Below are 21,730 nucleotides of genomic sequence, written 5' to 3' on the forward strand. Positions count from 1 at the left end.
CCAAAAGGTGGCTCAAGAGACCTACTCGGCGTCACTATCGATTCGCCCACAATCCAAAGATAACGAAGGTGAGAAAGATGAACTTGTCACTACAGCTTTGGGCGACACAGAAACGCTCCTTATTGCTGATGGAAAGCGGGTGCGGATCGCCAAAGGATTAAAACCTGAGATCAAGGAGGATGTTACGAAAGTTCTCATTGAGTCTGAAAGCCTATTTGCATAGGAGAATGAGATCCCACAAGAGTAAGCCCAGATGTGATTACTCATAAGTTAAACATCATTGAGGATGCGGTTCTAGTTGCTCAGAAAAGACGGAACCATAGGCCTAAAAATCAGTATTTTTACGTATTCTTATATGTGCATTAAACTGTTATAGTATCCTATATTTTATAATTTATTGTTTCTCGCCATACTTCTTATATTCATTTGCCTAGCTTTTATTCCTGATATACGCCCAGTGGCTGGCGAATGAAAAGTTCCACAGACGGATCAATTACCTCAAAGATAGGACAATTGATCCCCATCACGGGCGGATCCCCTTTCCACAAAGATAAGAAGCACAGACCCTCAGAAGCTTTCAAATGAGCTTAACTCTCTCCTCAAAGACAGGAAAAATATTGGTCACCATCAAAAGCGGGTTAAAATTATCTCAAACATGAGAAAATTACACCCTAAACTTTCTCCTCAAAGATAGGAGAACAATAATCTCAGCGGCGGATCGATCTACCTCAAAGATAGGAAGTCGTCAGAGACAGAGTTAAAACATTTCTCAGATGTGAGAACTTTACACTCTCAAATACTCTTCCCAAAGAAGAGTCTCAAGACCTGGCGGCGGATCGATTCACCTCAAAGATAGGAAGCAAATCGATCGCCTAAGGCAGCTTAACTTCCTCACCAGGAATAAAAGCTTCTAACCTTCACAAAGGTTCACACATTGGGGTACGGCTGGCCACCTACCCTAAACAATCGAAGAAATCCTAAACCAGATTCTAAAAAGTTACTTGCTAAAAGATATAATGCATTAGTAAAAATAGTTCTGGAAAGAAAAGGGTTCATCCAACAATGAAGCCTCGTCTTCATCTCCAAATAATGAAGCCTCATCTTCATCCAAGTAATGAAGCCTCATTTTCATCTCCAAATAATGAAGCCTCGTCTTCATCTCCAAATAATGAAGCCTCGTCTTCATTCAATTAATGAGGCCTCGTCTTCATTCAATTCATGAAGCCTCGTCTTCATCCAATTCATGAAGCCTCGTCTTCATCCAAGTAATGAAGCCTCGTCTTCATCCAAGTAATGAAGCCTCGTCTTCATCTCCAAATAATGAAGCCTCGTCTTCATCCAAGTAATGAAGCCTCGTCTTCATCTCCAAACAATGAAGCCTCGTCTTCATCAAAGTAATGAATTCACGTCTTCATCATAGAAATAACGAAGTCTCGCCTTCACAAATGCAAAGTAAAAACACTTTGGAAAATGAGTAAAGGCTAAAAAGGCAAGTGCCTAGAGTGCCAAAACCCTCCACAAAATGCACAAAAGTCCCTAAATGGCTGATCATTCTTACTGATCCCTAAGGTCGGGTCATTCTCCTCAATATGGCAGAACTGAAGAAAAAAAGTCCCTAAGGCGAATCATAATCCTATGCGGTAGGAACAAATGGTCCCATAAAGGGCAGGTTATTCCTTTCTAAAGGAAATATAACTCTCAAGAAGCCCCTAGAGGCTAACAATGGATACGGTTGGCCACCTATCCACGAAGAAGCAAAATCCCCTAAAAGCGTATCATATCCATATGTGATCCCCCATCTAGGGCGGGTCCACTTTCCTCCAAGATAGAAAAATGAAACACCATTTAAACAGCCCTAAAGAGCTTTTTATACCTTTAGGGGGGGCTTCTGATAACAACCCAAATTATTCTTGAATAAGGAATAAGGAAAAATTAATAGAAATAATGGCAAACCATTATTCCTTCTAAAAGAGATATTTATGCATGATTAATGTGGAATTAATGATAATTAATGCATGGTTAATGCAGGGGTGAATATATAAATAATGAGGAAAAGGAAGGAGTCTTTAGCATTATGTCACGCCACGTGGACCATGACGAGACCCGCCATTGTTCTCAATGAGAGCGTATATACGCCTTGACGGATCTAAGAATACCAAAAGGCGCCTTTATTACCATCCATGAATGGGAAGAGATACAATTAAATGGCAATTAATAGCTATTAAAGGGGAATAAAGACTTGACTGTTCAAATACCTCAACTTTGAGGGTTTCAATGCTAAATGCTAGGATTAATGGAGAATTAATAGCAATTAAAGATGAGTAATGACATGACTCTCCACCTGCTTCCCCATTAATGCTGAAGGTTACAAAAACCTATATAAATACCCCAGCTTCCTAGGATCAAAGGTACACTTACTGATTCTCTACTTTTGTGCTTACAGTTTATTCTCAGAAATATTACTGACTTTGGCATCGGAGTGTCCCCGGCCGATCCCAACGGCGCCTCACAGGGAAGTGCTCCGATCAAGGATTTTTCCATAAGTTATCAAGTCCTTTATCTGAAAATTAGTGAAATCACAGGGGTTTTATTTGAACTTTTCCCTTTATTTTGTGATGATACGTCTCAGAGCTTCTCGTTTCAGTTATATAGTAATAGAAGATAATCCGTTGATTATTTCTTAAGCCTAACACGGCATATATATACAAATATACAAGAGTAATTTTAGGAGCTAATCTAGGAAACAAGAGTAATTTTAGGAGCTAATCTAGGAAACAAATCAACCTACTAATTACAAATAACTCTATAACAATATTTCCTAAAACAGAATAATAACCATTCGGTTATTCTAACACTCCCCCTCAGTCGAAGCAGGAGAAGGACGAATGCATAGACTGTTTCGAAATTCCTCAAACAGAACTTGGGGAAGGCCTTTGGTAAAGATGTCAGCTATTTGATAACGTGAAGGAACATGCAAAACACGTACCTTTCCCTTAGCAACCTTTTCACGAACAAAATGTATATACATCTCAATGTGCTTTGCTCGCTGATGTTGAACAGGATTGCCCAGCAGGTAAATCGCACTGACGTTATCACAATATACCAACGTGACCTTTTGGATAGGACAATGAAGCTCAAGTAAAAGATTACGTAGCCAACACGACTCAGAAACAACATTAGCAACCCCTCTATATTCGGCCTCGGCACTGGACCGGGAAAGAGTTGCTTGGCGTTTTGCAGACCAAGAAATAAGATTGTCCCCAAGAAATATGCAATAACCCGAGGTTGACTGTCTAGTGTCCGGACAGCCGCCCCAATCAGCGTCGGTATAGGCCAAAAGAGTGGATGTGGAGCTTGGAAAAAGATGAAGACCGTGAGAAATAAAACCTTGAACATACCGAATAATACGCTTGAGAGCGTGCATATGGACCTCCCTCGGATCATGCATGAATAAACATACCTGCTGAATAGCACAAGTGATATCGGGTCGACTAAAAGTCAGATACTGAAGAGCTCCGGCAAGACTCCGGTATTGGGAAGGATCGGCATATGGTGGACTGTCAGTAGCAGAAAGCTTGGACTTAGTATCCACTGGCGTGAAGGAAGGTTTACAAGACGACATTCCCGCACGCTCAATAATTTCTTTGGCATATTTCTTTTGAGATAAAAACAAACCACCGGAATTACGAGTAACCGCAATACCAAGAAAATAGCTCAAGGGACCCAAATCCTTCATAGAAAATTCGGGGCTAAGAGTAGAAATAATGTGCTTACAAAGAGCATCAGAGGAAGCTGTGAGGATGATGTCATCGACATATAACAACATATAAGCAATATATGACCCATGATGATAAATGAAGAGGGAGTGATCCGAAGTACTATGAATAAATCCAAGAGTACACACAAAATCTGCAAATCGCTTGTACCAAGCACGAGGAGCTTGTTTGAGGTCATACAAGGATTTCTTCAACAGACATATATGATTCGGCTTGTCAGGATCCCGATAACCAACAGGTTGATGCATATACACGGTTTCTTTCAATTCACCATGTAAGAAAACATTCTTGACATCCAATTGATGGATATCCCAATGCTTGGAGAGGGCCAAACTGGGAACAGTGCGAATAGTTGCGGGTTTTACAACCGGACTAAACGTTTCACCACAATCAATGCCCACCTGCTGAGTTTTCCCATCACCTACAAGACGGGCTTTATGCCTCTCAAAAGAGCCATCAGAATGCTCTTTATGAGCAAAAACCCACAAAGAACGAATAACATTAACATCAGGTGGACGAGGCACCAACACCCACGTCTTATTTTTAATAAGAGCATTAAATTCATCATCCATAGCAGTTTTCCAATTCCGATCATGAAGAGCAGACATAGGGTTACTAGATAAAGGAGACCTAGACACGACGGTATTTAGGTTAAATTGACTCTTGGGTTTAAAAATCCCACGTTGACTCCTAGTAACAGGACGGAAAGACATATTGGGAAGAGGAGGTAGTGGTGGTGGAGTTGGGATCGGTGAGGAAAGTAGAGGTGGGCTATTTGTATGATGGGAAGAAGAAGCCGAGATATCAGATGGGGTCAGATTTGGGCTTGGCAAGGATGGTTCTGATGGACCAGCGACATGGGCCGGGTGGAGGACCGATGGGTCGGGTGAGAGAGGGTCGGATAACAGTGGCTGCCCGCGGCTAATAAAAGGACTGTTTTGAGCTCGGGTTGGGGTAGAAACCGGCGGGGTGTCAAGAGGAGGCCCATTACACTAGTACAAAAATGCTCACTTGTGTCGCACCTCTTGTGTCGCGCTTGAAGATAAAGCGACACAACAGAGTAACTAGTGTCGCACGTTCTATAAACGCGACACAACTAAGTATTCCGTGTTATCACTTGTGTCATGCTTGAAGAGCGTGCGTCACAAATGAGTTACTTCTTGTATCGCATGTCTTACGGTGCGACACAAGAACAAGCTTGTGACGCTCTTTTACCAAAGCGACACAAGGAGTGTGTTATCTTTGTGTCGCACGTTTTATAAAAGCGACACAAGGAATGTATTATCTTTGTGTCGCTCCTTTTTAAAAGTGCGACACAACTAATACGAACTACTATTTGGAAAGCTTAATTCAAATAATTAGGTACATGATTAAAACATGGAGGTTTCTAATTGACGGGAGACAAAGTAAACATGTTCATATTCGTAAGTATATAAATCAATGGGGGACTAAATTATAGAACGAGAAGGGGTCGATTTGAACAAAAATTGGATTAGCAGGGACTAAACCTGAATAAACAAAATAAGGGGGGTTAAAAGAATAAAAAGCCTATTATATATTGTCAATTAGGTTAGGGATCATTTGGCAGCCTCCTCTTTCTTTACAGACTATTCTCTTCCTTTTCATCCTTCAACATCGAGCTTTCAAGCTCTCGTCCATGGCTTCGGGAAGTCCCCTGCCTTTTTCCGGCCGCCTTTTTCTCTCCCCTCTCTCTCTCTTTCCTTCGCACGCTCTCTCTCTCTCTCTCTCTTGGTCTCTGTTTCGTTCGTCCCTTTTTACGGGTTCACGAAGATAAGACTCTATTTTTCCTAACCTGAGATGGGTTTTTCGGAGTTTATTTTACTCCGATTTGGGTTTTTGGAGGTTCTAACGGACCGTTCTCGGCTTTTCGTGGAGGCATTTTCAGGCCATCTCGAGGTCCGATCGATTTTCTTCCTAACACGCAGAGGTAAAAGAAAAGGGTAGGTCTGGGTAATTGCCTGTATATTCTAGCTTAGTTGAGAGATGGATATGTCCGATCTTTGAGTTAGCTTGATTTGTGCTAGATGTGGTGTTCTTCTCTGTATCTTCCATGTACTTACTTTGGTTTCTTTTGTTGGTTCTTTTTCATTCGAATTGGGTAATTGCAGCGATTAGGGACTGCATCTCGAATAGTTTTTTTTCAGTAGAGATCAATAGAGAGAAATGAGTCTGTTTTGATACATGCTGTTGCGGAAGAACAACAGAAAGAAGATTATGCAGTGGATGGTGTCGTTTCCTCCTTTGTTAAATGTAGTTAGCACCTAACCACATTGATTTCTTAATGCATGCTTTAGGAGATTATACTTACGCAGTAAATGTCATATATGTTCTATTTCTCTCATATGCATATAAAAACTCTTGTTTACCGCATTACAACATTCAGAAACTAATATCTGAATTTGTAATTTCTTAAATGCTTTTTACCTTATGCAATAAACCTGGCTACTCTTTTCTCTTCCACTACATTTTCTGCTCCAAAGAAAATGATTTTCTTTTGGTTTTTTGATTGTCTTTTTCATTACTATACTCAGAGGTGGGTGTATGCTTGTTGGTTTAAGACTATAGATTGAACTCACTAGAAATTTTGTCCCTGCCCTTTAATGTCTGACTTCCCTTATCTTAACCAAACATATTGCACATTTGGTATATATTACTGTCAATAACTGGCACAAGAATTTTGATTTCTGATGGTGTTCAGTTTGCTTGTAGAAACTTAAAATTGGTGTCTTATGAGCATTGATTTATGGCATGGAATTTCTTGTTTTGGTAACATAACTTAAATTTCTGGTTTTCAGGTATGGGTTGACTGTAATTTATCTTGTTGTCATTCAGTATTTTAAGAAGATTGGAGGCAAGATATCAATGAAGCTCATACAACATGAAAATAATGAAAACACAGAATATCAGGCTGACAGCTTAGTCTACAAAGTAATGGGTGCAAACTGGTAAATCCATTTGGTTATCTTCCTCTCTTGGGTGAGCTTCCAATCAAGGATTTTCTTTACGTTGCAGGTGTTTGGCCTTTATTCTATGCAATCATATATAGGAGTATTCTATCATGCACTTCATCGGAACTTCATGTCACTTCGCCAGGTTTTAATTCAGCGTCTGATAGTTTGTCAGGTAATTGTGATTAGTTCTCTTTATTATATCATGAATTCTTTATAATTATTTTGATGATTGGGTTTTGATATAAGAAATGTCTTCAAGGTGTTGGAAAACCTGTTAGAGAAATCACTACCTTATCTCAAGTACAGCTACAAAAAATTTAGGGCTGTGAGGTAGGCACTTTTCATGAATCTTCTATCTCCTAAACGTGTGGAATTCAGTTTAACTTTGTTTTAAATTAAGAATATAGTTGTAATTGTTTACATTCTTTCAATTGATATCGACCAAGAAGTGAGTATTCTTCTGTCAACTGCACATTTCGAGTTCAGATGTTCCCATGGAATTCATTCCTTTTCTTGAACATATATTCCTTCCTTCCTGTTATGAGGAGGATACTGGAGAACTGGATGACCCAGTGATTATATTCCTTTTCTTGAACATATAGCTTAGTTGAAGTGAGACCTGTTTACAACTTAGATCCTCGATTTAGAAGTAGGGAACATGAGGCTTTTTGGGATCAGTGAAACACTAGCAATCCTTGAGTTCATTAGTGCAACACTAATTGTTTCATGCTTTTCTATTTCTAGACTATCTTTGCTTATCTCAAGTGTAATAAAATTGTTTGACTATTATGAATATGCTCTACACTCAATGAACTCATGTTAATTTACATACTCACCCGTCCTTTTAATGACATATGGCAATTGCATCTCAATAGTTGTTCTTTGCTAAAGTAAATTGGATGTGCACTTCTGTCTTTAGTTTTTGTTCTTGGGTTCCCATTACCATATCTGGGATCAGGTAATCTTACATTTTCAGAAGAATACTATGGAAATATAGAAAATGATTAGAATTTCTCCATTTAAATTTGATTACAGGTTGGGCTGTCGAATTCTCAATCTAAGCAGCCTAATCCACTTCTGAATGTTCTAGTGCAGAAGAGAGGTACTGGCTTCTTCTTTTCCTTGCTTGTTTTATTTGTTTCTTTTTTTTGTGTGTGTCCTGCTACTTTTTGAGAATGTATTGAATTGTTTACGCTTAAGATACAAGAAGTGCCTTTAATGTTTATCTTATAGAGAGGGTCGAATGAGATACGAGAAGTGCCTTTAATGCTTTTGTGAAACTAGGGCCATTCTTGTGATTATGCTCGTTTTGAGTGGGAGTGAAGATCACTTCTCCGTTGAGCATGCTTACTTTAATTTCATTGTTTAACCTTTTATTTCTTGCATGTTTTCGTGTTGTAAGAAATATATGGTGGCAATTTAGGCAATGCCATTTGCTTTGCATGTTATGTCCCTGTAAAGGTCATAATAGCGCTTATGTATTTCCTTGAACAGAGCATAACAATTATGTCCCTATTTCCTTGAACAGAGCATAACAATTATGTCCCTGAGATTACTTGTTTTCATATACTGTTTCTCTTACTTTTAGTTAGATGATATAATTGTTGGGGGGAAACTTCTATGGATGTGCTACAAGTCTTTCTATATATAATTTGCTTGATAAACCTGTTTTCTTATTTAAAAATTTATTTCATCCAATGATGTGCTTATTAGGTTTCTCATGGACCTGATCAATAGGTAAATGAGTTTGCTACTGAAAGAGGACAGAATAGGGCTGTTGATGATCAATGGGCAAATGCATTCTCAAAGTTGAATCTGAATGACTGTATTTCAACATTCCACTTATGTTTAATATCCTGTTGTAGAGATTATGTTGTAGAGATTATGATAGAGTAGTAATGAGTATATATCAGTTTTTTTTGTGTTCGTATTTAATTTCAGTAATATACAGCAGGTTATTACTTGAAAATACTGTGAATTTGTGAATATTGAAGCAAAGCTTGTATATATATAGCAGGTTAATTAATTACCCTTTATTTGTGTACATTTTTATTGATTTTGCATTTAATTTTAGTAATACAATAGGATCAATCTCGATTACGATAAACGACCTAGGGTAACTAATCTCGTTTACCGTTAAAATTACAGTATTACAGCAGTAACCTGCAGCTGTAAAAATGTTAAAAACTTGAATATGATAAGTTGAATTAATTGTTATATATAACTATTTCTTGAAGAAATTAAGTTGTGAACTTATAATTTTATTGTGTATGTTCTATAATATCATGTAGAATCAAGTAAATTTTGATTATAAAAATTTTATGCTGGATGCTGGAAAATTTTGTAAAATAAAAAAAAATCAATATTTTGTGTCGCGCGTGGTGAAGGAGTGATACAAAGCGTATCAGATTAACCGAGGAGCTTGTGTCGCACACTCTTGGAGCGCGTCACAAGAATTGTCATATGTTGTGTCGCGCGCGTGTGGCAAACGACACAACAGATGAGTAAATTGTGTCGCTCTCAAGAGCGATGCAAAGTTCTTGGTCGCACCCCTGTTGTGTCGCACAAAAGTGCGACACAACAACCTGAAAAAGTGCGACACAAGTAAGCATTTCTGTACTAGTGTTAGTGAGATGAAATTGCACATAGGGTGTAAGTCCATGATCCAAAAAATCATAACTAGACACAGTGGGTGGAGGAATAATGGCGAAAGGAAATTGAGTTTCATCAAAGATCACATGACGACTGATGACTTGTGGAGAATTTCCGATTAGCTTCCGTCCTTGTGGGGGGCGTCGTAGGGTTCGACGGGGGGAAGCTCCGATGCCAAAGTCAGTATAAGGTATGAAAGAGTAAACTGAATTGACAAAGTAGGGTTTCTAGGATTGCGTGAATGTGTACCTTGATAGCTTGAGATGCAAGCTATATATAGTGGTGAAGTTGTAACCATTAGTAAATAGAAAGTCTCCATTAATGCTTCATTAATGGCGGTTACAAGTTTCCTTTAAGTATGCTTATTAGCTTATTAATAGCTTATTAATAGTCTTTATTGCGGGATCGGCTCAGCTGTTCTGCTGGCGGATTGAGAGGTTGTGGCGATTCGCCACATAGGTTCGCCCGCGGATCCCTTTTGGTGAAGTCTTGGTGATCCGCCTGTCAGATCCCCTTGCTTGATACGTCGTAACATTCCGGTATCAGGCGATTAATACGTGGCCGTTCTAGGTGAATATCTCCTTTGATCCTTTGGATAATATCCCAATGTTATCAGAAGCCCCCCTAAAGTTCCTTTAAAGTCCTTTAGGGCTTTTGAACTTCTTCGTGCGCCGTCATGATGACTTGCATTAATGGTCACTCTGTTCGATGCCAATCGATGGGTGACACATGTCATGGGCGCATCGCCCGAGGGGAGAAAAATCGTCTTCTTCCTTGCTCTCCTTCTTTTTCCATTGCATTTGCATTCTTCTCCCATTTTCATCGAGTTCTTTTGCATAGAGCCTTTCCAGAATTCGGAATCTTTCAAAGCTTTTAACTCTCATGTAAGTGAATTTTTGCTTTGATTGCTGAATGTTTAGGAGTTCTTCTTCATCTTTTGGGTCTACTTGTGAACTTTTTAATTTGACCACTTCTTCCGAAACCGTAGTTAGCTGGACTTCCTCCTCTTTGGAGAATTCTGATTCTTCCGAAGGTACAGTTAGTTGTGATTTAGCTGAGTTGCGTAACTCGGCGTGTAATAGAGGTCGAACTCGTTCCGGTAGGATTCGGAACCGTCCCGTCGCCGTTGCTCGTCTTGCTCCGACGATAGATTCTAGGTGGTTTTCGGGGATGGAGGCATCTTCTTCAGCCCCGTCTAGGAAAAAGGCACCTCGTGCAGAGTCCACTTCCTCTCGTATGAGCGCCGCGGATCTAGCGCGTCTGGCGGATCGTTTTCCTTGGATAAAGGAGTATGAGACTATGTTGGCGGAAGCTCATCAGCGACCTGCCTGTCCGCCAACGGGGTATTTATCTGTATATAGTTGTCACGTAGAAAGAGGGTTCAGGCTTCCTCTTCCTAAGATGATGGCGAACATCCTAGCTTACTTTGACATCACTGTCAGCCAGCTGCATCCAAATGGCTGGTTAGATGTAGCTCTGGATTGTTACTTGGCTTCAAATTTAGGGGTAGTTTGTAACCCTCGTGTCTTCCGAACTCTTCACAAACCGACGAAACGAAAAGCCGAGTCTTTTTACACTTTTGCTAAGTTTGGAACCTATTCGCCGTTTAGCGGCAAGATGTCCAATGTCCACCTTTGGGATGAAAATTTCTTCTATGTAAAGATAAAGGAGGGCGAATCTCTAGGCTTTCCGTCGGTTTGGGGTGCCAGGCCTTTGCATATGGCTGGAGACATGCGAATATTGATAGACAGTGATGAGCAAGTGGCGAATGTCATGAAAAGTGTCAAGGTGGAGGCTTGGACATACGCCGATGCCTTGGACTTCATGATGAATGGCATCCCTTTGATCCGCCGGGAAGGGAACGAGATCACTTATGTGAAGTTTACACAACTTGAGGAAGGTAACTTTGTTTTTCCTTGAACCTTGATTATTTTACGGTTCTTTTGTCAAGGGTTTGTCTAAGGCCAGTCACGCTCTTGTAGAGATGCGCAAGAAACAGAAGGAGGAGGCGGCTCGAAAGAAAGAGCAGGCAGGGGATCCCCAGAAAGGCGCAGGAAAGCGTCTCGCTGATACAATGGCTGATCTTCCTCTGCAGAAGAAGAAGAAGCCTGCAGTATCCGGCGGACGAAAGTTTATGGCAGATGCCATGAGAGCCGCGATACCCACTGTGGAGAAGGAACAAGTAAGTTGCTTTAGTGTTTCTTTTTCCCGTTTTGTGAATCTAAGTTTTGACCTTCCAATCTTTGTGCAGATGGTGAAGCCTGACCTGGGCGGTTACTGGTCCGCCAAATATGGTGATGATGGATCCTTGAGGAATGAATCTGTCATCAATGACCTGGATGAAGCTCTTGGTCAGTTAGGCGAGGTGCGGAGGAGTCAAAACCTGATCTCGGGATCAGCCCATGTTCAGATGGGAAAAACTGAGCTTCTTACGGTAAGTTCCTTTTATCCTTTTGCATTTTTCGACGAAATAATGATCTTCCTTTGAAGGGAGTTTTTGCTGTGGTTCTTTCGCTTAAATGGGCCTTTGTATTGATAGGTATACACCCGTATGCGTGCTATGGAAGCGGAGCTCCTTCATGGAGTGGCGGATAAGGCCACTATAGAAAGGTTGGAGAAGGAGGTTGCCGCGGCCAAGGCGGACGCTGCGTCTGCACTTGCCCTAAAAGATGAGGAGATCCTCAATTTGAAGAAGCAAATTGATGCGGATGCGAAAGAACATGAAGCTATTTTGGAGGACACGGAGATCCTGGCCGGGGAGCGAGCTTATTACTATGGCGAGTGGATCATGGCGTATGTCCAACTGGCGTATCCCGAGATTGATTTTACAGATCCTGAGTTCGTGGTTCCCGATGTGGATGTGGTCCTCAAGTATTGCAAAATCCCGGAGGTCAAGGACTACATCCGTGATTACATTCGCAAGGTGATGAATGGATCTGTCGACGAAAGCAAACCCCTTATCGATCTTGAGCCAGAGGTCCTCGATAAAGTGCCTCCGAAGGCGGATGACCAGAATGTGGAGCTGATAACCGATGGTACCACTCCTCAAGGAGAAATTGTTTCTGTAGAGAAGGAAGCCCCTTTGGAGGGCGCATCTAATGTAAACGATGCTAAGGAGGATGCTCCTGTTAATGTTTAGTTTTGTAAAACTAAGTACAATTTTTAATCCTTGCTATAACGTATTTGTGTTTACTTTATGCTTTGTGCAAGTAAATTTATAGGCTTTAGGATTGATTTGAAGTAGGTGGCCAGCCATACTTCATTGTGTGAACCTTTGTGAAGGTTGGAAGCTGTTTTATTCCTTTAGAGGATGTTAAGCTGCCTTAGGGGATCGATTTGCTTCCTATCTTTGAGGTGAATCGATCCGCCCTTAGGACTTATGAACCCTTCTTTGGGAAGGATGTAAGAGAGTGTAAAGATCTCGCGTCCGAGAAATGTTTTAACTCTATCTCTAATGGGGATCATTTAAGGATTGATCCGCCCATGAGAGTGTTCTCCTATCTTTGAGGAGAAAAAATAGCTGTGTCATGATAGCATTACTTTTTTATGTGGGAAGCGTTGGGTGCCCCCCTTCTTTTTTAGGCTGGAATATTTATATTGCTGCAAGAAAATACTTAAAAAGGAATATTGACAAGAGAACAATTGCTTTTTATTGATTGGTGATACGCTTTATTACAGCAAGCGGGTCTTATATGTGAGCCTCATTAAAACCTTTATCAAGAAAAACCTCATTGGAAAAAAAACTCACTAAAGGAAAAAGAGTACTCAAGACCTTGTTTACATTCTATTTTCTGACGAAATATTTGCGGAGATTTTGGAGATTCCATGTACGCGGCAGCGTATTTCCCTCCATGTCTTGAATTTTAAATGTGGCGAACCCAATCTTGTCGACTATTCTGTATGGGCCTGTCCAGGTGAGTCCCAGCTTTCCTTTCCCTTCCTTGGATTGGATTTTTTCTGCTTTGCGGAGTACGAGGTCTCCCACATTCAAATTTACAAGTTTGGCATTTTTGTCATGATAAGCTGCGATCCGCTGCTTGTAAGCCGCCATGCTTACGTATGCCTTTTCTCGCCTTTCCTCCACTTGATCAAGACTTTCTTTCAACATTTGACTGTTTTCATCCTCGCAATAGAATGCAACTCTGTCACTTGGGACCTGTATTTCAATTGGGATTACAGCTTCGACACCGTGACAAAGGGCGAACGGTGTCTCGCCCGTGGCTGTTCTGGGAGTAGTGCGATACGCCCATAGAACGCTCATTAACTGATCCGCCCATTTCTTGTCATGCTCTCCCAATCTTTTCTTTATTCCTTTAACGATCGTCCGATTTGTAACTTCGGTCATACCGTTTTATTGAGGATAATAAACTGAGGCGAATCTGTTCAGAATGCCCAATTCTTCACAGAAAGTTTTGAACTCTGCACAGTTGAATTGCGTTCCATTGTCAGTAATAATCGTATGAGGAACTTCGTACCTTCCTATGATGTTATCTTTGATGAACTCCACCATTCGTTCAGCATTGATAGAGGAGACAGCCTCAGCCTCTACCCATTTGGTGAAATGATCCACATCCACTACAACATACTTCCTCTGTCTTCTGGTAGGGGGAAATGGTCCAACTATGTCAATTCCCCAGACCGCAAAGGGTCGACCTTCGATGATGGGCTTTTGAAGGTGTTTAGCAGTGTGTGATTCATTTGCATGAATCTGACAATTATGGCAAGACTCTACAAACTTTTGTGCATCAAGTTCTGTCGTAGGCCAATAAAATCCTGCTAACCTGGATTTCTTCAAAATGGAGGCAGATGCCTCATGAGCTCCACATGCGCCTTCATGCAACTCTTTGAGGATCTGTTGTCCCTCTTCTGGCACGATGCATTTCAGCCAGGGGTGGTTAAAAGACTTCCTGTATAGGCAATCATTTATTACGGAGAAATAGGCCGCCTTTCTTACGATCCGCCGAGCCTCTTCCTTGTCCAAAGGCAATGCTCCATCTGTTAGATACTGGCGGATTGGTGATCTCCAATCATTCTCTACAGACATGAGTAAGGATACCGTCTCTGAGGCGAATGTCGGTGCTGTCTTAACCTCAAACGGGCATTGCAGATCCACCCAATGCTCTTTGCTTGAATCCATTTTGTCTAGGTGATCAGCCTCTGTGTTGGATCCTCGGGGTACATGGATCAATTCCCATTTGGTGTCTTTGGCTTCGAGGTGATTTAGCAGCTTCTTTACCTCTTCAACATATTTGGCAAGAATGTCATCTTTGACCTCAAAATTTTTGATCACCTGGTTGACCATTAATTTGGAATCGCTGTAGATTACGATCCTCTCGGGAGTGATTTCCTTTAGCAGGCGTAGTCCCAATATTAAGGCCTCATACTCAGCTGCATTGTTAGTTGCGAGGAAATCCAATTTTGCTGCTGTTAACTTGAGAAAAAATCCTTGATCGGAGCACTTCCCTGTGAGGCGCCGTTGGGATCGGCCGGGGACACTCCGATGCCAAAGTCAGTAAGATGGATCAAGGAAACCAACGGAATTGACAAGAATCGTGAGAATGTGTGTGTACCTTGATAACCTAGGGGATCAGGCTATATATAGCTAGGAAGTTGTAACCTTCAGGTAACTAGAAAGTCTCCATTAATGCTTCATTAATGGCGGTTACGGGTCATTCTGAACCTGGCGGGTTAGCTAATTAATAACTCATTAATGATCTTTTATGGCCGAGTCGACGACCAGCCGTTATAGAGGCGAATGGGGAGATTCGCCTTATAGGTCCGCCAGCGGATCTCTCTGAGCTGATCCGGGGAGATCCGCCAACCAGCTTCCTTTTGGAGACCACTACGTGGCGTACTTTGAGGTGAATATCCCTTTTGGTCCTCAGGATAATATCTCAATGTTATCAGCTGCGTAGTGTAGCTTTATATATTGGGGACCTTTGATCACGATGCCTATACCTGCACCTTCTGCCGAAGAAGCCCCATCGGTGTACATCGTCCATTCCTCAACTTTGGACTTGGGGAGATTCATTCCCTCTTCAATGAATTCATTCACAAAGTCTGCCAAGACTTGACTTTTCAGGGCTGATCGGCTTTCATAACGAACATCGAACTCTCCCAGGCGGATTGCCCATTCCATCAACCTTCCTGAAGTTTCTGGCTTTTACAACACTTTCCTCATTGGTATACTTGTACGAACTATGACAGTATGAGCTTGAAAGTAAGGCCTGAGGCATATTGATGTGGTGACGACGGCCAGTGCCATTTTATCCAGTTTGGAATATCGGGTCTCAGCATCCTTTAATACTTTGCTCACGTAATAGATAGGATATTTCTGGCCCTCTTCTTCCCTTATCATGACCGTACAAACGGCCTTATCTGTAACTGAGACATACATGTAGAGATTCTCACCTTTCAAGGGTCGACTTATTAGGGGTGGTTCCGTGAGAAACTGTTTGATCCCTTGGAAGGCTTTCTCACAATCCTCGCTCCATTCAAACGCCTTTTGCTTCTTGATTACTTCATAAAAGGGTTGGCATCGTCGGGCTGAACATGAGATAAACCTGCCCAAGGCTACGATACGCCCGTTAAGACGCTGCACTTCCCTAATATTCTGCGGCACTTTCATTTCCAAGACGGCTTTGATCTTGTCAGGGTTTGGGCTCACTCCCTTCTGGCTAATCATGAACCCCAAGAACTTTCCATATGTTGCTCCAAAAGTACATTTCTCCGGGTTCAATTTAATGTTATGGTGTCGGAGTACGCCTAGTACCTCCTTTATGTCATCTGCATGCTTCTCTACAGTGGTACTTTTGATGATCATATCGTCCACATAGACAGAAAAGTTATCACCTTTGCTTTTGTCGAATATTTTGTTCATCATCCGTTGATAGGTTGCACCCGCGTTCTTAAGCCCAAAGGGCATGACTTTGAAGCAATAGGTGGCTTGGTGAGTCACGAATGAAGTTTTGATTTTATCCGAAGGCTCCATTGGGATCTGGTGATAACTCGACTTCACATCGGTGAAGGAGTACATGGCGTGTCCTGCGGTCCCATCTACTAGGATATCAATACACGACATGGGGTAGTTGTCTTTGGGACAAGCTTTGTTGAGATCTGTGAAGTCAATACACATGCGGTATGATCCGCATGCTTTCTTTACCAGAACTACATTCGCCAGCCACTGTGTATAAAGTACCTCTTCGATGGCATCCGCCCGTTTGAGCTTGGTGATCTCCTCTTCTATCACCTTTTGCCTCTCAGGGCCATGGTTTCTCCGTTTTTGTGCCACCGGTACCGCGTCCTTGTCGATGTTGAGTTTGTGAGTGATCACATCTGGACTAATCCCGGGGAGAATCTCATCTTTCCACGCAAAGACGTCTTCTGACTCATGGAAAACCTTGGTGATAGCTTCCTTAATTTCTCCCTTTAGCCATTTAGCCATTCGTACCTGTTTTTCATCCGCCATGAGGTACATCTCTGTTTCACCCAAGGCCATTGTGACAAGTTCTTCCTCGTCCTCATCTTTAGACTGTGGGCGAATCATTAACGATGCCGAATACGTCTCCTGAGCCACTTTTTGGCTTCCTCTGATCATTACACCTCCCTTAGCCGTGGGGATGTAAAGAGTTAAGTGGTGTATGGAGATAAGGGTTGCAGCTTCGGAGATAAAGGGTCGCCCAAGGATGATATTGTAAGCTAACTGGCCATCTAGGATGGACAATTCCAGATCTCCTTTCCAAATTTGATCTTCATCCGCTACCTCACAATCTAATGTTACCTGGCCCTTTGTTTGGATGGTGTGCCCTGTTACTCCCAGAATGTCCACTATGGTGGTTTCCACTTGGATTGGGTCGACCATGAGCTTGGAGAATGCTCCTCTTGTGATGACATTGCATGAACTTCCGGTATCAATCATCACTCTTTTCATCTCCCAGCCTTCCACCATCATTGTGATGACCAATGCGTCCGCATGAGGAGACATCTCCGGGCCGGCATCTGCAAAAGGGCGATTAAGTGATGCCCTATCCAGAGCAGTGGTTTTTGCCTTTTTCAACACAGGTTGGTACCCAGGTCCACCTGCTATGACATTGATAGTCCCTTTTGCCTTCTTCTTCTGATCATCCCTGGATCTATCACCATCTCCCTTCTTGCTATCATTTTGGATGAACATGTCCAACTTTCCTCTTTCGATAAGCCTTTCTATCTCTCTGGCTAACTCCCAGCATGCGTCTGTGTCATGGCCATTCTTCCTGTGATATTTGCAATAATTTTTGGGATTTTTCCCGGTGTTGGTGTACTCCCCCCCCTTTGGTTCGGGGTATGAAATGCTCCGCTTGTGCTGGCTGTTCTCAATCCACATTAGCACTTCGCTTTTAGAGGCATTGAGCGGCGTAAATGACGACACAAATGCTGATTTATGCTTAGAGCCCCTTCGCCGACCTCTAGAGTATGAATCCTGGTGCTTGTCTTTCTCCTTATCTCGATGGCGAGATTCGCCTCTGTCCTTTTTGGACGGAGACAATGACTCTCTGCGGATGTCATCTACCTCCATGAAGTCCTTGCATCTTTCAATTAATTCTGCCATATTTATGGGCTTCTTCCGAATTAAATCTTCCTGTAAGCTTTTACACGTGGTGTTTTTCGCTAGAGCTTCTGCCGCCATGGAGACATCCACATCGACAATTCGTATACACAATTTGTTGAAATTGTTTACATATTCTCGAAGGGGTTCATTCGCCTTCTGCTTTAGTTCAAAAAGCTTCCGTGACTTGACCACTGGAGGGATACATCCGGCAAATTTAGCGCAAAACTCCCTACTCAACTGATCCCAGCTGTCTATCGATCCGGGAGGTAAAGATTGGAACCAATCATAAGCGGGGCCTCCTAATGTGGTGATAAACATCCGGCATAACACTGCCTCACTTGCACGGTTAAGGCTGAGCAATATTCGGTACTTTCTGGCATGGGCCTCGGGGTTGTCTGCGCCCATGTACATCCGGCGAATGGGTTATGTCTGGCATTCTCTTCATTGATGCGGAGCACCGCAACTCTAACGCGAACCTCAAAAATTTTCGGACCCGCCCTGGGGCGTCCCCTACGTGGCGATCTACTTGGAGAAGATGAGGAGCTAGAGCCGGACGACGGATCTGATGGCGAACGCCCACCTCCACCACCAGGTCCACCAGGAGGAGCTTGCCCATCATCACCTCCGTGGTCTCCTGGAAGAGTGTTTCTATCCTCTCCTTGGTTTGGCGGGGGTGGTGGCCTATCCGGACGTGGTGTCTCTGCTGGCCTCTTGCTCTGTCTACGACCGGAGGACGTTGGTGATCTACCCCGAAGGAAGATCTTTGTCTCGGGGGCGAAGGTGATTTTGATCGCCTGCTTTTCCCCTTTCTCAGTTTTTTGTGTCTTCGACCTTCTGATCCGCCTTCTGGGAGATTCGATCGCGGGCGACTTGGGACACCTGATCCGCCCAGAATCAGCCCATGGCCTGCTGACCTCTCCGGGAGAGTTTGGTTATTCCTTCGACTCCCCTCCGCTCCATCAGAAAATAATCGCCGATTGAGTGGCGGGTTATTACCTGCTACGGTAGTAGTCACCATGGAATCCGTGGGTTGAGCTTGGAAGAATGAAGAACTATGGGCGTTTGATCCTATAGCTGCCTGTTGCCATTGAGATGATGTAGGATTTATGCGCCGAAGCTCTGGAACTATCATGAACGACCTTAGGCGACTCTCCATCTCAGGGCCAAATGCTCTTCCTATGGATCCCGCACATGTTTCGATGAATGTATCCGGCGACATACTCCTTCCATCATGCGTCGCATGAGTGTTTATCTCAACGCATCCAGCGCTAGTTACAAGTTGACTTGATGGTGTTACCAACGGTGTTTCAATCCCTGATGTGGGATTTTGCTCTCCACTCGTCATGTGTTTAAAATACGATAGTAAACCCTTGTTTGGTTAGGGATCCACGCTCACCGCACCAATTGATGACTTGTGGAGAATTTCCGATTAGCTTCCGTCCCTGTGGGGGGCGTCATTGGGTTCGACGGGGGGAAGCTCCGATGCCAAAGTCAGTATAAGGTATGAAAGAGTAAACTGAATTGACAAAGTAGGGTTTCTAGGATTGCGTGAATGTGTACCTTGATAGCTTGAGATGCAAGCTATATATAGTGGTGAAGTTGTAACCATTAGTAACTAGAAAGTCTCCATTATTGCTTCATTAATGGCGGTTACAGGTTTCCTTTAAGTATGCCCGTTAGCTTATTAATAGCTTATTAATAGTCTTTATTGCGGGATCGGCTCAGCTGTTCCGCTAGCGGATTGAGAGGTTGTGGCGATTCGCCACATAGGTTCGCCCGCAGATCCCTTGTGGTGAAGTCTTGGTGATCCGCCTGTCGGATCCCCTTGCTTGATACGCCGTAACATTCCGGTATCAGGCGATTAATACGTGGCCGTTCTAGGTGAATATCTCCTTTGATCCTTTGGATAATATCCCAATGTTATCAACGACATACTATTATTTTCTTATACTCCATATCATAACATTTATACCCCCGGTGATGAGACGGATAGCCTAAAAAGACACAAGGAGTGGACCTAGCTTGGAGTTTGTGAATTGTGGTGGATGGAAATAAAGGATAACATAAACACCCAAAGACTCTCAAATGGGAATACACGGGATCGGTCCTATAGAGCACACATAATGGGGATTGGAATTCTAAATTTTTAGTTGGACGAATATTGAGAAGATAAGTGGCCATTTGAAGTGCATGATGCCAAAAATATGATGGGATGGAAGCATGAACTAAAAGTGTGCGGATAATATTATTGATCCTACGAAGTTTTCTCTCGGATTTCCCATTTTGAGAAGAAGTATGAGGACACGAGAAACGAAAAGAAATTCCATTAGCATTACAAAAATCCCAAAAAGCTTTATTATCAAACTCCCTCCCATTGTCACATTGGATATTTTTAATTTCCCTTTCAAATTGAGTACGGATTAGTGCTCGAAATTGTAAAAAGATAGAGAAAACATCTGACTTTTTATGCAAGGGAAATGTCCACACAAAATTAGAAAAATCATCCAAAAAACAATGTAATACCGATGCCCCATTGAACTTAAAATAGGAGACGTCCATAAATCGCAATGAACAATATCAAACGGCAAAGAAGTTTTATTATTGGATGAAATAAATGGCAACTTAATATGTTTTCCAAGAGGACAAGACCGACAAATTGAACTACTACGAAGAGGATTACATTCAATAAATTTCTTTTGTCTAAGAGCATCTAACACCGGAGAGCCGGGATGTCCTAAGCGGTCATGCCATAAGGATGGCGCTAAAACAGCAAAACTAGAAGGAGGACTTGGCGGGAAGGTGGCTTTGGTAGTGACGGGATAAAGGTCGTCTTGACTCTCACATCTCATTATACGCCGGCCCGTCTGAAAATCCTTTACAGAAAATCCAAACGGGTCAAATTCGACAGATACTGAATTGTCAGAAGTAAACTTACGAACAAAGACTAAATTTTTAATAATATGTGGAGCATATAAAACATTTCTCAAGGCTAAGGGTGGATGTGGGTGAGTTAAGTTTGTGTCCCTTAGTCCATGAATCGGAATTGAATGTCCATTACCAACAATTATGCCATGATTATTGCTCTTATTAAAAATAGACGAGAGTTTACCTTTATCAGACGTCATATGTGAAGTAGCGCATGTGTCCATGTACCATGGATTTTCCAGACGAGATTGTTGCTGCATATACCCAAACGGATTAGCAGACGGAGGAGAAAATGGAGAAGATCCCGCCGCCAACAAAACAGTCCCCGCCGAGGCAGTAGCGGCCTTCTTCGCTAAACCGGCCTCCTCCAATATAACCATCGATCGAGCCTGATTAAATAAAGGAAGAGGATCCTTTTGTCGAATAATAGTGCCGATACTATTATATGCTTCAGTGAGACCCGAAACCATCTGAAGAACAAGTCGGTCATTCGACACCGGGGAATCCACATTACGGAGTTGATCCGATAATTCCTTTAAACGTTGACAATAAGCAGTGGCGGAAGAAAAATCCTCCATAAGAGTATGAGAAAACTCTTGTTCAATTGAAACTGCACGGGAATGCTTATTGTCCTGAAAGATGTCACATAAACGATTCCACGCCTCCATGGTGGTAGCATCCGGCTCAATTATCGTCTCTAACAGATCATTAGTAATGGTGGCATAAATCCACCCAAGAACCGTGGCATCTAAGGTTTCCCACTGATCTTTGGCAGCCTCATCGGAGGGAGAGGCAACGGCTTTACCATTCGGAATGAT

At 42.4% G+C, this 21,730-nt stretch overlaps 1 protein-coding gene across 5 annotated transcripts; it reads left to right on the plus strand.

Annotated features, from left to right (window-relative positions):
- The first annotated feature begins 5,366 nt into the window (after positions 1-5,366).
- LOC136227555 (anoctamin-like protein Os01g0706700) lies at positions 5,367-8,777 on the plus strand. Of its 5 annotated transcripts, none has more exons than XR_010688125.1 (6): positions 5,367-5,737; positions 6,593-6,742; positions 6,810-6,920; positions 7,008-7,078; positions 7,784-7,850; positions 8,462-8,777. XR_010688125.1 is itself a non-coding variant. In XM_066016255.1 (6 exons), exons 1-5 carry the CDS (start codon positions 5,595-5,597, stop codon positions 7,827-7,829), a joined length of 504 nt encoding a protein of 167 aa, XP_065872327.1. In that variant the 5' UTR covers positions 5,367-5,594; the 3' UTR covers positions 7,830-7,850; positions 8,462-8,777. The 5 variants fall into 5 exon arrangements, 4 of the variants coding, with proteins under 4 accessions (XP_065872327.1, XP_065872328.1, XP_065872329.1 ...); XM_066016255.1 differs by having other exon boundaries at positions 6,593-6,725; XM_066016256.1 differs by having other exon boundaries at positions 6,593-6,725; positions 8,486-8,777.
- The last annotated feature ends 12,953 nt before the right edge of the window (positions 8,778-21,730 follow it).

Source organism: Euphorbia lathyris, chromosome 4 (genome assembly GCF_963576675.1).
Source record: "Euphorbia lathyris chromosome 4, ddEupLath1.1, whole genome shotgun sequence".
Taxonomy (NCBI): domain Eukaryota; kingdom Viridiplantae; phylum Streptophyta; class Magnoliopsida; order Malpighiales; family Euphorbiaceae; genus Euphorbia; species Euphorbia lathyris.